The sequence below is a fragment of the Mus caroli genome, unplaced genomic scaffold (assembly GCF_978045245.1).
Source record: "Mus caroli unplaced genomic scaffold, Mus_caroli_1 scaffold_6, whole genome shotgun sequence".
Taxonomy (NCBI): domain Eukaryota; kingdom Metazoa; phylum Chordata; class Mammalia; order Rodentia; family Muridae; genus Mus; species Mus caroli.
In genome coordinates this window covers 151,470,791-151,484,807 of record NW_028227261.1, presented here as the reverse complement: position 1 = coordinate 151,484,807, position 14,017 = coordinate 151,470,791, and the positions used below count along the sequence as shown (strand labels likewise).

General features: G+C 42.2%; 1 protein-coding gene across 1 annotated transcript in view; it reads right to left on the bottom strand.

The window, feature by feature from the left end:
* Nucleotides 1–14,017, bottom strand: part of LOC147004437 (tyrosine-protein kinase Lyn-like) — a 48,281-nt gene that overhangs the window by 32,092 nt on the left and 2,172 nt on the right. Inside the window, exons 2-3 of the mRNA XM_085839514.1 lie at nucleotides 8,030–8,212; nucleotides 6,182–6,258 (exon numbers count right to left, since the gene is read on the bottom strand). Coding sequence (XP_085695640.1) covers nucleotides 6,182–6,258; nucleotides 8,030–8,212 — 260 coding nt within the window. The remainder of the gene's footprint in view (nucleotides 1–6,181; nucleotides 6,259–8,029; nucleotides 8,213–14,017) is intronic.

The following is a 14,017-nucleotide window of genomic DNA, read 5'->3' as shown; positions in this document are numbered from 1 at the left end:
GGTTGATTCTTTGAATAGTTTTTCTTGTTTCCACTTGGTTGATTTCACCCCTGAGTTTGATTATTTCCTGCCGTCTACTCCTCTTGGGTGAATTTGCTTCCTTTTGTTCTAGTGCTTTTAGGTGTGTTGTCAAGCTGCTAATGTGTGCTCTCTCTAGTTTCCTTTTGGAGGCACTCAGAGCTATGAGTTTTCCTCTTAGAAATGCTTTCATTGCGTCCCATAAGTTTGGGTATGTTGTGGCTTCATTTTCATTGAACTCTAAAAAGTCCTTAATTTCTTTCTTTATTCCTTCCTTGACCAAGGTATCATTGAGAAGAGTGTTGTTCAGTTTCCACGTGAAGGTTGGCTTTCTATTATTTATTTTGTTATTGAAGATCAGCCTTATCAACAGATACAAAAATATTGAAATTGTCCCATGCATCCTATCAGATCACCATGGACTAAGGCTGATCTTTTGCACACTTCTTTCAGATACTAGATATGGTGGCAGATAGAAACCAGAGTGCAGGAGGGGCAGTCTTGTGATTCCCCAGGCAAATCCACTTCTTAAAGTGCTCGCATCTATACTCACTACCCACAGGCTCTTGGTATCCACAGTCAAATAGCACACACACCACGGACCTTCCTTTCTAATCATTTCTGTATCCAGCATGTCAAGGCCAGACTTGACAGCACATCCCTGACACTCCCAGAGCAGTCACACCAAGTAGCCTGCCATGATTTCATGTCTCAGAAGCCAGCATGCTGTGGCATCACCAGCAACCCAACTGGCTAGAGTTTTACATGGTTGTCATAGTGACCGCAAACACCATCTATTAATCACTAAGTACCAAAACATTACCGAAGAGAGCAAAACTGCCACAGGTCCAGGCGAGACCTTTGGCTGAGCACACTCGCTCATGTTGTTCACATATAGCTTTGAACCCTGGAGTTATCTACAAAATAGCTCACTGAGATTGACAGACACGGGCAGATCCTTTAGCACCCAGGTCCTGGTCACTGGCATCTCTCATTTCACCACATGCTTCATTTGCAGTTCTCCTGCCCTCTTTTCTAGGCAGCAACTTCCTGGAGTCAAAGCTCACTTCTGCAGTCTGCAGCCCTTCCCAAGCTGATGGAGTGATCCTATCTCCAAAGCCAGCTCTCCTGCTCCACTGGATTCCAGCCTCCCTGTGTATAGTACTCTGAAAGCAACATAAGGTGCTTAATTAGACAGCCCTGGCCACATTCCTGGTGCTGAACCCTGTCCTCACACACTATGCACCTGCCTCCTGAGTGTGTTTTGCTCATCTCATTCTTAGCAAGGAGCCAGGCTGTGCTCCCTGCATGCTGTGCTCCCTGTTCACTGTGGGTGAAAGAGAGGAGAGAGACAGTCACGTGGAGAAGGTAAAAAGGGAGCCGATAAACCCCAAATAACGCTGCCCAGGGTTGACACAGCTGCTGTTTTTTTTAAGTGCTTTCAACCTCTGTTTTGAATGCATCTTTCTGGTGAGGACCCTCACTGGTCCCAAGCCACTCACTCCATTAAGTCTGGCCCCGTGGGAAACCAAGACACATCTCAAAGAGGAAGCTGGATTGTGACTTATGGTCACACAAACTAGCAACTATCAACCTGGACAGAACAGTATCAAGATTTGAGGCCTATCTGACTCACAGGTTCTTTCTGGGACTAGGATGATTTCCAACCAGGTTCAAACAAAATAGACAGATGTGCGATCACACACCTTAATCCCAGCATTGGCAACTGGAAGCAGGGGTATTGAAAGTTTGAGGTCAGCTTAGGCTAAAGAGTTAGGCCCTTTCTCAAGAAGAAATAAAGAAATAAAACAATCAAACCCTGAAAACAAAACAACAAAACCAAAAGAAAACAAGACAAGGCTCCTTTGGCTGTACTCCTCAGCCGCATATTTTTAACTGAAAATTAAGTGTTGTTTTTTTTCAATTTTTCCCCCTAGAAGAAAACTGCTTATTATCCAGTTTTGCAATTCTGACATTGGCTCCAGTTTCACTCGTTCATTTTTGTAAGTTTTCATGCCCCAAGTGTTAAGTTACATTCTTAAAGTGAGTTTTGAGTGGAACTCATTATTCAAACTGTATAAAGAGAAATGGGACCAAATTACAGTAAACCATATGGAGTGAATTCTAGTGATCTAAAGTATGGAAGGGTAGCAACAGTTACCAGTAACGGATCGTGTCTATCAAAACAGGTAGGGCAGTGAGTTTTGAATGTCCACTGAGCTGGCTCAGCAGATAATGGTGCTTGCTGCCAACTCTGATAATTTGATTTGGATGCAGGGACCCCACACCCTTTGAACTTTACGTGTATGCACATGCACAAACATGTACACACAATAAATTGTGTTCAATTTTTTAAAGTCACACTGAACTGGGACAATAGCACATGCCTTTAATCCCAACACTTTTAGGGCAGAGGCAGAATGATGGTGAGTTGAGAGCAGCCTGGGCTACACAGCCTGGTTCTGTCTCAAAAACAATGCACAAAAATAATCACACTGTACATTATAAATATGCACAATTATTTTTTATCAATTTTTTAAATTTTGACAAGAGAACATTGCCATGCCTCAATCTGTCTACTAAAATAATATAATGTATTTATGTCCCTTTTTTAGAACATGAAAATCATTAGTTATATTAATAATTAATATTAACTATTAATATTAATAAAAATTATGAATAAAATAATTAATTATTAAAGAAAAGAGTGAAAGCTCATGTAGTGACAGTAGAAAAGAAGTTTCGGTGTCAGAATGTTAAAGCTGACACGGTGAAACACCTAACCGGGTGTTATTTACAGAACTGCAGTGGTGTGTCTTCTGTTTCACCAGACAAGGCAAGCACCAGTTACACAGGATTGCATGACCTGGGAGTCATGGTTCCCAAGCAACAATGGATACTGAGGCGTCTTGTCCTGATCACCATGGCCCCTTTATCTACAGTAGCTTTCCAATCCTAGTATTCTTTGGGAATTAATGAATGCCCACTTCATTGCTGATATTTCCCGCTGATATTACATGTCATTAAGTGGACATGCAAGTGCAAAGGCCGCAATAGAGAGGCACACATGAGAAACCCCAGAAAAGAGGAAAGACTAAGAAAGCGGAAATCACTGTGGTTTCCCAGCAGATGGACGAGCCAAGCCAGCTTCTAGAGGTTTCCACTTGCCTCTGAGCAAACTGTGTTTGTACTTCAGAGATGTTGATGCCAAGTAGCAAAATATGCTTTGCTTCACTGGGCCAGAAAGACAAAGGGATTGTATCTGACCACCTATGCTCCTTCAAATTTTGTACACTATTTTCTCCTCAGTTTTACAAGCATCTGTCTCAGGATGCTCCCAACTAATTTCAACTTCTTTTGCCAAGTAATTTTGCCAAGTAATTTTGCCAAGTAATTTTGCCAAGTAATTTTGCCAAGTAATTTTGCCAAGTAATTTCCGTCTATCACTTGGAATTTAGGTGAAGGCAATCTGCTCAGAAATGTCAAACGTCTGCTAAGGCACCACTTTCCTCTCGTAGCAAAGAAAAGCATGAAAGGGCAAGGAGAAAAGCTTGAGGAAATCTGTTCCAGTCAAAATCCCTTCATCTCTACCCAGTGAGCAGGAGGTATGTGCTCTTTGGGGAAGGGGGTGGGGCTGCTGGAGAGAACGGATTACACTTCTGCCCCATAAGACTTTTCAGAGCTTTCCTGAGACAGGAAGTGATGAAATCAGCTCTCACATGAATTGGTGGCCATGTGCATCATGGGTTTCCTGTCTCAACTGGATACCCAGGGAGAGTGCGAAAGAGAAAGCAGAGGAGAAGTAGGTCATGGGGAAGTCCCGATTCTGTCCCCTCATGTTTTCCTTGTTCTTCTGAGGCTATGATTGTTAGCAGACCCATCTCCAGGCCTGATAACCAACCTTTGCTTTGGGCAGTAACAGTATCCATGGTGAACATTAATTTTCTCCACACTCGACCATATTTGACAATGGTAACAGGACAGAAGGACCATCGACATATTGTACACCCTGCTCACTGATTAAGTTAGGGCTCAAATACTGAGTAGATTCATCCAATTTCCACCCTAAGAAATAAGCTGGGGAAAAGATACAGGGTGCAAGCATGGATTAACTAAGTACTTGGCCACCAAATGTCTACTTAGATTAGTCTCATTAATATTCACTGTTCTCGTGTGATTCACCACAGAAGATGGACAGAGTTAACTAGCGACAGGTGAAAAATTAAGAGAGGCCTTAAGAAGTATGGAGACTTTAAGAACAACACATGAAAGACTAGACAACACATTGCATAATGCCACCAGAACCAGAACCCAGGGCATCACAGTGGCAGCAGGAACATTGTAGAAGTCAGTGTGAAAGACTGTTTCCAGGGCTGAGCCCACCACCTCAGTCTCAGCAGGAAGAGTCACAAGCAAATGGAACAAATAATAATGAAGGAGAGGAACCAGGTGCTTTCGCCAGGAACAGGGGAGAGTCTGGGTGAGGCTTGTGTGTCTAGCAAATATGAACTCAGAAGGAGCTAGAGCTTAGGTATGAGCTCAATGCCTCGGGGTGTAGCTGAGTAACAGACACAGGCTTCATATATACAGGTCCTGGGTTCAATCTATGACGAAATAAAGGGAGAGAAGGAGGAAAAGGAGGGAGGGGGAGGGAAGGGGAGGAGTAAGGAGGAAGGGAAGGAAAGGAGGAAGGAAGGAGTGAGTGAATTTGTTCTAAGCCTGGATGCTCAGGCTATCCCTGACTGTTGCTGACTGTGACACTCTCAGTAATAGTGGTTTTCACATTTACCTTGACAATTCAGCAGGTTTCCCAGGGGCACCTCCCAGGAAAGATACCCTGGGACATGCAAATAAGAGCTCATCTGGCACAAGCTGGAAAGGACAGTGGCACCAACAGGATTTAGACTACTTAAAGTGAAATCCTGGAAATAGGCCTGGTATCCAGTGCATGGCCACAGTTAGAGCAGGCTCTGTGGATATTATGTCTGCAAACTACAAAATCTCAGAAATCAACTATTCCCTTGTCTTATAAGTCAGTGAAAACTACCCTTTATATGGTAGCCTCAAACACCCAGACTTAGACCTTAGAATTTCAGCTACAAGATAATGTTTAATCATACAAGATGTACAAAACCAAACACAGATACCCATGCAAAAGAAGAAAGACAGCCTTTCGACTCAGCATAAACCCTGCTGTGTGTAAAGTCTGAGGAGCAATGAGAACAAACTGACCCTCAGTCAGGATGAAGAGCAAGTCTGTGTAGGCCTCAGGTCACATGTGCCATATCTCCTTATCCCTGACCATGGGACAAACCTTTACTGTGGTCCTCTAATCTCCAGCCTAATAGGAAACCCTACATCCACTAAAATAGAGGGCCCTTTATCTGTGTTCAGCGCAATAGACATTTATCAGACGTCTGCTTTCTTCACTTCCTGTTCTGCTAGCTTTGTGGGATCCATGGCTGCACCCAGCCATGTTGCCTTTACTGCAAGGCAGTCATCTTCAAACTATAGTCCTGAAAGTATAGAGCCCTGGAGTGGGACCCCAGAGCCAGGGCCAGGATAGGAGTTAAGGATGGCAAAGAAGGCAGGGCCTCTGGTTCCTTCCCCTTCCTCTCTTCAAATGTACACTTCCTTACGGCACCAGGCACATATATAGCTTGGATTCCAGGCAATTTGCCTTGGCTTATAAGCACACTTCAGGAAGTATGTGACTCCAAAATAAACAGTTAACTCTTGAGTTAATATTGGAAACATTACAAACGAAAGAATCTCCCACTCCTAAAGAGACAAACAATAAGGGCCTAAGAGGAAGAACAGGCAGGGAACACAGTTCTCCCTTCAAGAATGCCAGGACTCCAAAGGATCTGTACATTAGAGTCACACTTGATTAAACACATGCATGATTTAAAAGTGGCTGTACTTACACAATATGGATTTGCCTTTTCAAAATGCTAAACACCATTTCTATGAATTATAGGAAAGTAATCCAGAATAAGGAGGTTAACCTGCTTCACAGAATGTGATATACCAGCAGGTCTGAAGACAGGCAGACACACAGACATACACACGCTATTCTGGAATATTTGAGGGGAGTTCCTTCTCCCAGGAAGAGACATTCTAACTGTAGAGCACACATCCACTGGGCTTTCTAATGCCTCACCTGCGCCGAGAAGTCAATGAGCTTGGGCAGCAGCACCTTGCCACCTTCATCACTCTTGAGGAAATCCAGCAAACTACCTGCAGACAGAGCCATGAAAGGTCAATGCAATGCAAGCACACGAGTAAAGGAAAATGCCATCAAGGGGCTTTAGGTGAAGTTCAGGAGTGGAGCGCTTATCTGGCATGTTCAAGACCCTAGGACTTATCTCCAGTACTGAGAAAACTGCCATTAGGGAGAAGACCCCATAAAATGATGGGCTTTGTAATTCTAGATGGTTATAAAATCTTTTCCTGAGACTGGTCAAACTCAATCCCTTTCAGTCTGTTACGCTCATGGTAGAGGGGAAGATGGTGGTATCTTTTATCTATAGCTATGTGAAATCATGTTTCAGAGAACTAACCAGCGTGTTAACAGCTGCAGCTGCCTGATCACTGGTTGGCTTATCTGGGACAGAAAGACAGGAAGCATGTCTCATGGAAGGCCTTTCCCTTGCAGGCATCAGGCTAGGCTTGCTCTGACTTGTTCCAGCAAAAGTACAGACCTCAAAAGAAGCCTGAGGCTCTGGGAGAGCTGTTAAACCGGAGACAAGTAGTTCCCTAAATACAGCTCTGACAGCAGCCCCCACCCAATTCCTCTGGTTTCATATCTATGAGACCTTTTTCTCCCATAGAATGACAAGCACCTATCTCACAGGCAGCTTTTACTTCTTATCATCAAATCTTTGCAAAGTGGGCCATGTAGCTCTAAAGGAGTTTTTATAAGGATGTAATCAAGGAGATTTAAGTTATACACTGTGGGGCTTGGCGGGTGCTAAGTGCTTAGTATCACAGAATAGCACTTAGTCCTTGGACACAGAAGTCACTGGCCAAAGTGATAGATAATAAGCACTCAATGAACCTTATTGTCATAAGGAAACACCATACTTATAAATGACAAAACACCTAGCCCTGAGTATGCCTTCTCAGTTATATCAACAAAAGCCATGTAGTTTTATTTATATTTTTAACAATCTGTCTGAGGTGGAGGACATGGCTCAATGAGAATGCACTTACCCAGGGTTGGGAAAAGCATAACACAAGACAGCACATGTCCCCTTCTGGGGAATGCTTTAAGTAAACGCTGTTCTGAAGAGCAACTACTAACAGATACTAAGTTCAAATATGTAACATCCATGCCTCTAATCTGCTGCTAATCGGACTTCCGATGTGTTAGCTCAATGCTACAGTGCTTGTCTACCATGAGTGAGGACCCAGGTATGATTGCCAGCATTAGAAACAATTACTAACACACTGGCTATCTCAGCACACTCTAATCCGACCTGCAGGAGCAATATTAATTTAGGATTATTACCTATGTTACGTTCTTCCCTACATTCATTTTTCCAAACACTTAAAAAAAAATGTGAGAGTTCTAAGTATCAGTACCAGACTGAAGGTGAAGGAAAAAAATCATGACTGATAGCCATTCCCAAAGGGCTAAGAAGCAAAGATGGCTGCTTAGAACTTCTTCCTGGGGGATTTAACCTCCAGGGGTTAAAAACCATTAACTAAATTTGTGTGCTGCATAAGCTCTCCACCTCATTCACATCCTCAGACCCTAGATTAACAATTTAAAGCAACACTCAGAGATTTACATCATGCTGAAGAAGAAATCTCAGCCATTTTAGAATTGTGACTACTCAGATTTTAAGCATGGAAGAAAAATGCTGTCCCCAGGCTATGACTGTGAAATGCCCTCTTTCTCTTACTTTCTAACTTTCCAGTACTGAGTATGCTTCCCATTAAAGCTGACTGTTCTCTGCTTTGGGACTTGCCTCCTTTAGGGGTACAGACTCATGATGCCACTCACCCTTAGCCATGAACTCAGTGATGATGTAGATGGGCTCCTCTTTGGTGACCACAGCGTACAGCTGCACTAGCTTGTCATGCTGCAAGGTCTTCATGAGGTTGGCCTCTTCCAGGAATGCCTGCACAGACATGGTGCCGGGCTTGAGGGTCTTCACAGCCACCTTTGTGCTGTTGCTATAGTAACCTGGGCAGACAAAAGAAAGCAGAGCATGCTGGTCAAATCGAGAACTCAAGCACTGCACCTCCTAAATGCAGAGCTGGAGAGCTTATTTACAGACTGAGAAGGCTGAAGATAAAACACACTGTGGTGTTAAATACCAAGGGCACAATGACTGGCAGGCATGTGGGAATTCTTCATACTCTTCCACAAAATGCTTAAAATTTACTGCAAAATCTAAAAGGTTTTGTAAAACAGTAGTTGTGAAAATTCTATATGCATTTTACCATGAGGAATAATATTTCCCTCTAGTTAATAAAATGTTATTCAAGGTAAAATAAACAAGAAAATTAAAACTTTACAATAAAAGTGTGTGCGTGTGTGTGTGTGTGTGTGTGTGTGTGAGGGGTTAGGCATGCAAGGGACAGTGTAAAAGAAAATATATCAATACACATTAAGTGCTGGATTTTATTAATGAAATAATGCAGACAATTTTATAAAGTGGATAAGTAGATGGTTTGGTTTGGTTTTGCTTAGATACTATGTAGCCTCAGTTGGCTTCAATCTGGTGCTCCTCCTGCCCCCATCTTCTGATCTCTGTGGTTTGAGTGTGGGTCTCCATGCCAGGCTTCTATCACCTTTATAATCAGGAAGAACTGTAGTACTTATAAAAGTTGCTTATATACACGCTTGAAAGTATAATATCCCAGGGCCAAATAAATATTTTCCAAGGTTTTCTAAGGCCTGGTCTTGGGAGATTGTCCACTGCTGAGAGCCAGGGATCACACCTGCTCACCTCTCCAGGAGCTCTTCGTGCAAGAAACCGGAATTTCTTCAGCAGTCTTTCCCACACCCTCAGGAACATTGGCTCATGGAAACCCTTGAGCAATACCAACTCTTTAATGTACTTTAAAAGTAAAGGTCTCACTATTTTGGAAACTGCTTCAATGAAGTGCCTAGGTTTAATGCATATTTTCTTAGGAAGCCCTTCTTTCTTTTCAGTAATTTGGAAAAGTAAAAATAAAAATAATAAGCAAAATTCCCCTTTCGTTGTCTCTGTTTCCATAGTTCTCTTGGAAGTGTGGAAAAATGAGGTTGAGAAGGGATGTTGAGCTGGTAGTACCCTAATGATCTGCTGGGGTGTCACCTGGTGTGACAGGCCTTTGCAGCCACCCTCAGACAGTGGCCTGGGAGTGGGCAGACCCCTTCATAGGCTACTGAATCAGCTGGGGTAAGCAGCAGACTCAAACAACAGTGGCTTCCGGGTAACAGCATTTGGGGTGGCTTCTACTTAATTTTTTTATCTTTTCCATTTTTATTAAAATTAACAACGAATATGCATATTCTCACAAAAGAAAGTATTATTACTATTTTTAAAGTATTTTCAAAAGGAGCAGAAAAAAAAAAGCATTAATTTCTATGAATACCCTTAGCTGGTGATTTTCTGCTGGCCATTAAGAATGAGTTCTCTGGGTGGGAGTATAGCTCAGTGGTAGTGTCTAATGCCCATATGTGAAGACCTGTGTTCCATCCCCAGCCTTGCAAAGAAAGGAGGGGGAGGAGAAGGAGAGGGAGAGGGGGAGAGAGAGGAGGCAGAGGCTGATCTCTATTAAAATATTTCCTTTTTATTATACTACATAACACAGTGTAATAAGATCAACAAGTGTAATTAAGACCATGTAGAAGAAACACGAAGAATGTAGTAGAAATAAGTTTTAAACTAACTGAAGACAGTGATAGAAAAGGTAACAAAAGCTACCTCCTAAACATCACAGAGTGCTAAATAAATTGTGTTGATGTGCCATTTTAATGTGAAAATGGTGCCTTTTTATGTACCTTAAGAGCAGTTTTATTGATCCCATTAATTAGCCTTTTAAATTTTATTTGAGGGGCTCAGAGGTGATGAACGCCTGTTGTTTTTGCACAGGACCCAAGTTTGATTTCCAGCACCCACATGGAAGCTCACAACCATTTACTCAAGTTCAAGAGGATACAATGCTGTCTCAGGATCTCTGGGAGCATGAAGTCTGCATACAGAACACATATATACATGTAGGCTAAACACTCACACATTAAATGAAACAAATAAATATATAAAAAATAAATTACACTGAATCACAGATTCCATTATGAAATTTTTGTTAATTTATACAACAAGTCCTCAGTTATACGATATTATCAGCTATACTGGTAGCAAATGTAAGAAAATACAGTGTTAGAATAGGGAGGGAGTCAGAGGGTGAAGCAATTATTCTGCAAGTATGAAGACCTGAGTTTGGATCCCTATCACCCATTTAAAAGCTAGGCATAGCCCCGTAACTCCAGTGCTGATGGGACAGAGATAGGATTCCTAGAGCTCACTGACAGTTAGTTAGACTAGTTTAATGTGCAGGAATTCCCCTGACTCAATAAATAAGGTGGAGAGCAATGAGGAAGATACCCAGTATCAACATCTGCACCCCCGCCCCCCTCCCACACACACACAGAGGGAAAGGCAGAGCATGAGAATATTTTCCATGACTTAAACAACTGACAAGGCACTAGTATCTCAAATCTGCGATTTCCACAAATCAGTTAAGTAGCAAAGCAGTAAGTGCTTGGGTGCACATTACAGTGGCTCAGATAACAAAAGGAAATCCATTGTATTAGTAATCAGAGAAATGCAAAAGAAACCCTCCAAATCAGCCTGCCTGACCTAAATCAAAACGTGTGACAATGACTGTAGGTAAGTTCTGGGGAGTGAGTGAGGGATGGTATGGCAGCTCCCTCAGTCCCTGCCTTTGGTATTTTCCAGGTACCACTGAATGTTTACAGCAGAGCTTTGTGATGAAATCCCTAAGGTTGATGAAGTAGCCTCCTTCTGAGCCACCACAGGGGCGGTGCTACACTGGACCCATGCTGTGGGTACAAGTCCTCTGTTCAGGAGAAGGCATATTGTATATTGCTAGGAACAGGTGGAACTGAGACCTGTGGACAGTATTCATAGAGCAATGATTCATAAGTGGTCTTCCCTACATAATTCATAGGGATTGGTCCAGCTCTATTGTCCACAGGGGATTGATCTAGGCCCCTGGAGCATATGAAAATCCAAGGATTTCTTTCACATAAACGGCGCAGTATTTGCATCCAACCTGTGCACATTTTCATGGATACTTTTAATCACCTCTAGGTAACTTAAGATGCCTTGTAAAATGCAAATGCTATGTACGTAGTTGTTAGACTGTATTTATTAGGTATAAAGAAAAAAAAACCCTGTACCTATTCAATATAAGTGCAACCCTCTCCCCAAATATTTTCTGTCCAACATTGATTGACCCCACACATATGGAGGCCTGACTGGCAAATCCATTACTCCTAGAAAAAAAATTCATGCATACTTGCACCACCAAAACTGCACTACGATCAGTGTTCACAACCCAGACTAACTCTGACTTCACCAGTGATTGTAAAACGGAATGAAGAAAATTCTGTATTTGTTGCATCACATACAAACAACACTATACAGCAACGAAGATGCATTAACTGTTCTGGCACCCCAAAACATGGACAAATTCCTTAAAATGTCTAATAATAGAGACAAGAAATAAGAGAATACATTCAGCATAACCCCTTAATATTAAGCCCAGACAAAGCTGGACTATTCTGTTTGATACATGCTGTACCATACATAAAAGTAGTCAGACTATATATAAAAGACACCACAGTACTGCCTGCATGCACATGTTCACTTCCAGAACCCTAGGGGGAAAGTCAGGGAATTATGACAAAGGTCAGAACAGCAGCTGTTCGGGGGGCAGGTGAGGCTGTGATAGAGAAGGGACAACAGGAACTCTAGGATCTGACAAGTTTCTTCTGTGGTCTTTGTAATTACTTGTTGCTATCCTTGCCATAGCTTTTCTGTGGACTTGTTACATCCTCTAGAATCAAAGTTAAAGAAACAAAGTCACTCCCACTCATCAACCCGAGAACAATGGAGCCTGGAAACTGTTACATCCTTTGAAATGATGAAAAATATGCTTTCCAGAGGCAGAGCAAAAGTTGCCAGGAAATAGTGCAGCTGCTAAAGACATTGAAAATGCTGATAAGGAATTTGGATTCAGCCATGACTTAACAGCTGTATCTGCAGCTCCAGAACACCAGCAGAACCCACCAAAAAGCCAGTCATTTGAAAATTTCAAATGAGTCACAGGCATTTGTATTGTTGCTCTAGATAGATTTTTTTTTTTAAAGTCAGGATAACAAAGGACTGCTGTGGAGTGACACTTTGTCACAAAAAAAAAAAAAAAAAAAATTAAGTTGAGAAAGTTTCAATTCTAGCAATTCCTGGCTTGCTAAAAGGGATACATACACCATGGGAAGAAGAGTTACCTTAGAAAAACTTAATTGATTTGGGAAGTTGGCTGATGACAAGTTTTCACTAAATTGCCTCTAAATAAGAATGTATCAGCTTGAGAGATGCTTCAGCGGGTCAGGGCCCTGACTGCTCTCATAGAGCCATAGGGTCCGTTCTCAGCACCCACATGGCAGATCACAACCATCTGTAACTCCAATTCCATGGGATAGAAGCTCTTTTCTGACATATGCATAGTGAACATACATGCACACAGTGAGCACTCATAAACAAAAAATAAAAACAAATCAATCTCTTTAAAAAAAAAAAAAAGACAGTTAGGTAGTGGTAGTGTGTGCCTTTAATCCAGTGCTTAGGAGGCAAAGGTAGTTGGAGTTCTGAGTTCAAGGCCAGCCTGGCCTGCACAGTGAGTTCCAGGATAGCCAGGCCTACATAGTAAGACCTGTCTCGGAAAACCAACCAACCAAAGTTTTTTTTAAAAAAGATTTATTTATTTATTTATTATAGTAAGTACACTGTAGCTGTCTTCAGACACTCCAGAAGAGGGCATCAGATCTCGTTACAGATGGCTGTGAGCCACTATGTGGTTGCTGGGATTTGAACTCAGGACCTTTGGAAGAGCAGTCAGTGATCTTAACTGCCGAGCCATCTCTCCAGCCCCCCAAATCAAACAAAACTCAATTTAAAATTTTCATTTCTTAAAATAAAGCCTCCCAGAGACCAAGCTCTAAGAAGTCTCTTCCTCTCCCTCCTCCCTGTCCAGTCAGATCTCTGGCAATATTAACAATACAGAGGGGAAACAAGGCACCCACAGCAGATGCACATATCACACAAACAAGAGGAAACAGCTTGAGGCAGAGACAACTTTCGCTTTTTATCCCAACAGCCTTCTTCCTGCAAAGGGCAGGTTACAGCTGAGAATCTCTTCCCTGATTTTAGATCTTCTAATGTGAGAGGCAGTCTGTGAATAACACATTGTGATTAACGAAAGTTAAAATTTACTCACTTAACAATGATATCATTTTAACATGTGTTTTGTTTGTTTGTTTTTCAAGACAGGGTGTCTCTGTGTAGCCCTGGCTGTCCTGGAACTCACTCTGAAGACCAGGCTGGCCTCGAACTCAGAAATCTGCCGGCCTCTGCCTCCCAAGTGCTGGGATTAAAGGCGTGCGCTCCCACTGCTCTAATGATATCATTTTAATTGGCTGGATTTTGTTTTGTACCCATGTGAAAAACTAGTTCCTATGTTCCTTCAAGATGAAAAACTAAACCTGGGGCTGGAGAGATGGCCCAGTAGTTAAGAGCACTTGTTCTTCCAGAGGTCCCATACTCAGCACTGACATAGGCGCTCACAACCATCTGTAAGTCCTGCTGAGGTGGTGGGGGTGGGAATCCAGTGCCCTCTCCCGACTTTCTTAAGTATCAGACATTCAAATGTTCCACAGACATACATGTAAGGAAACATTCATGCAAGTAAACAA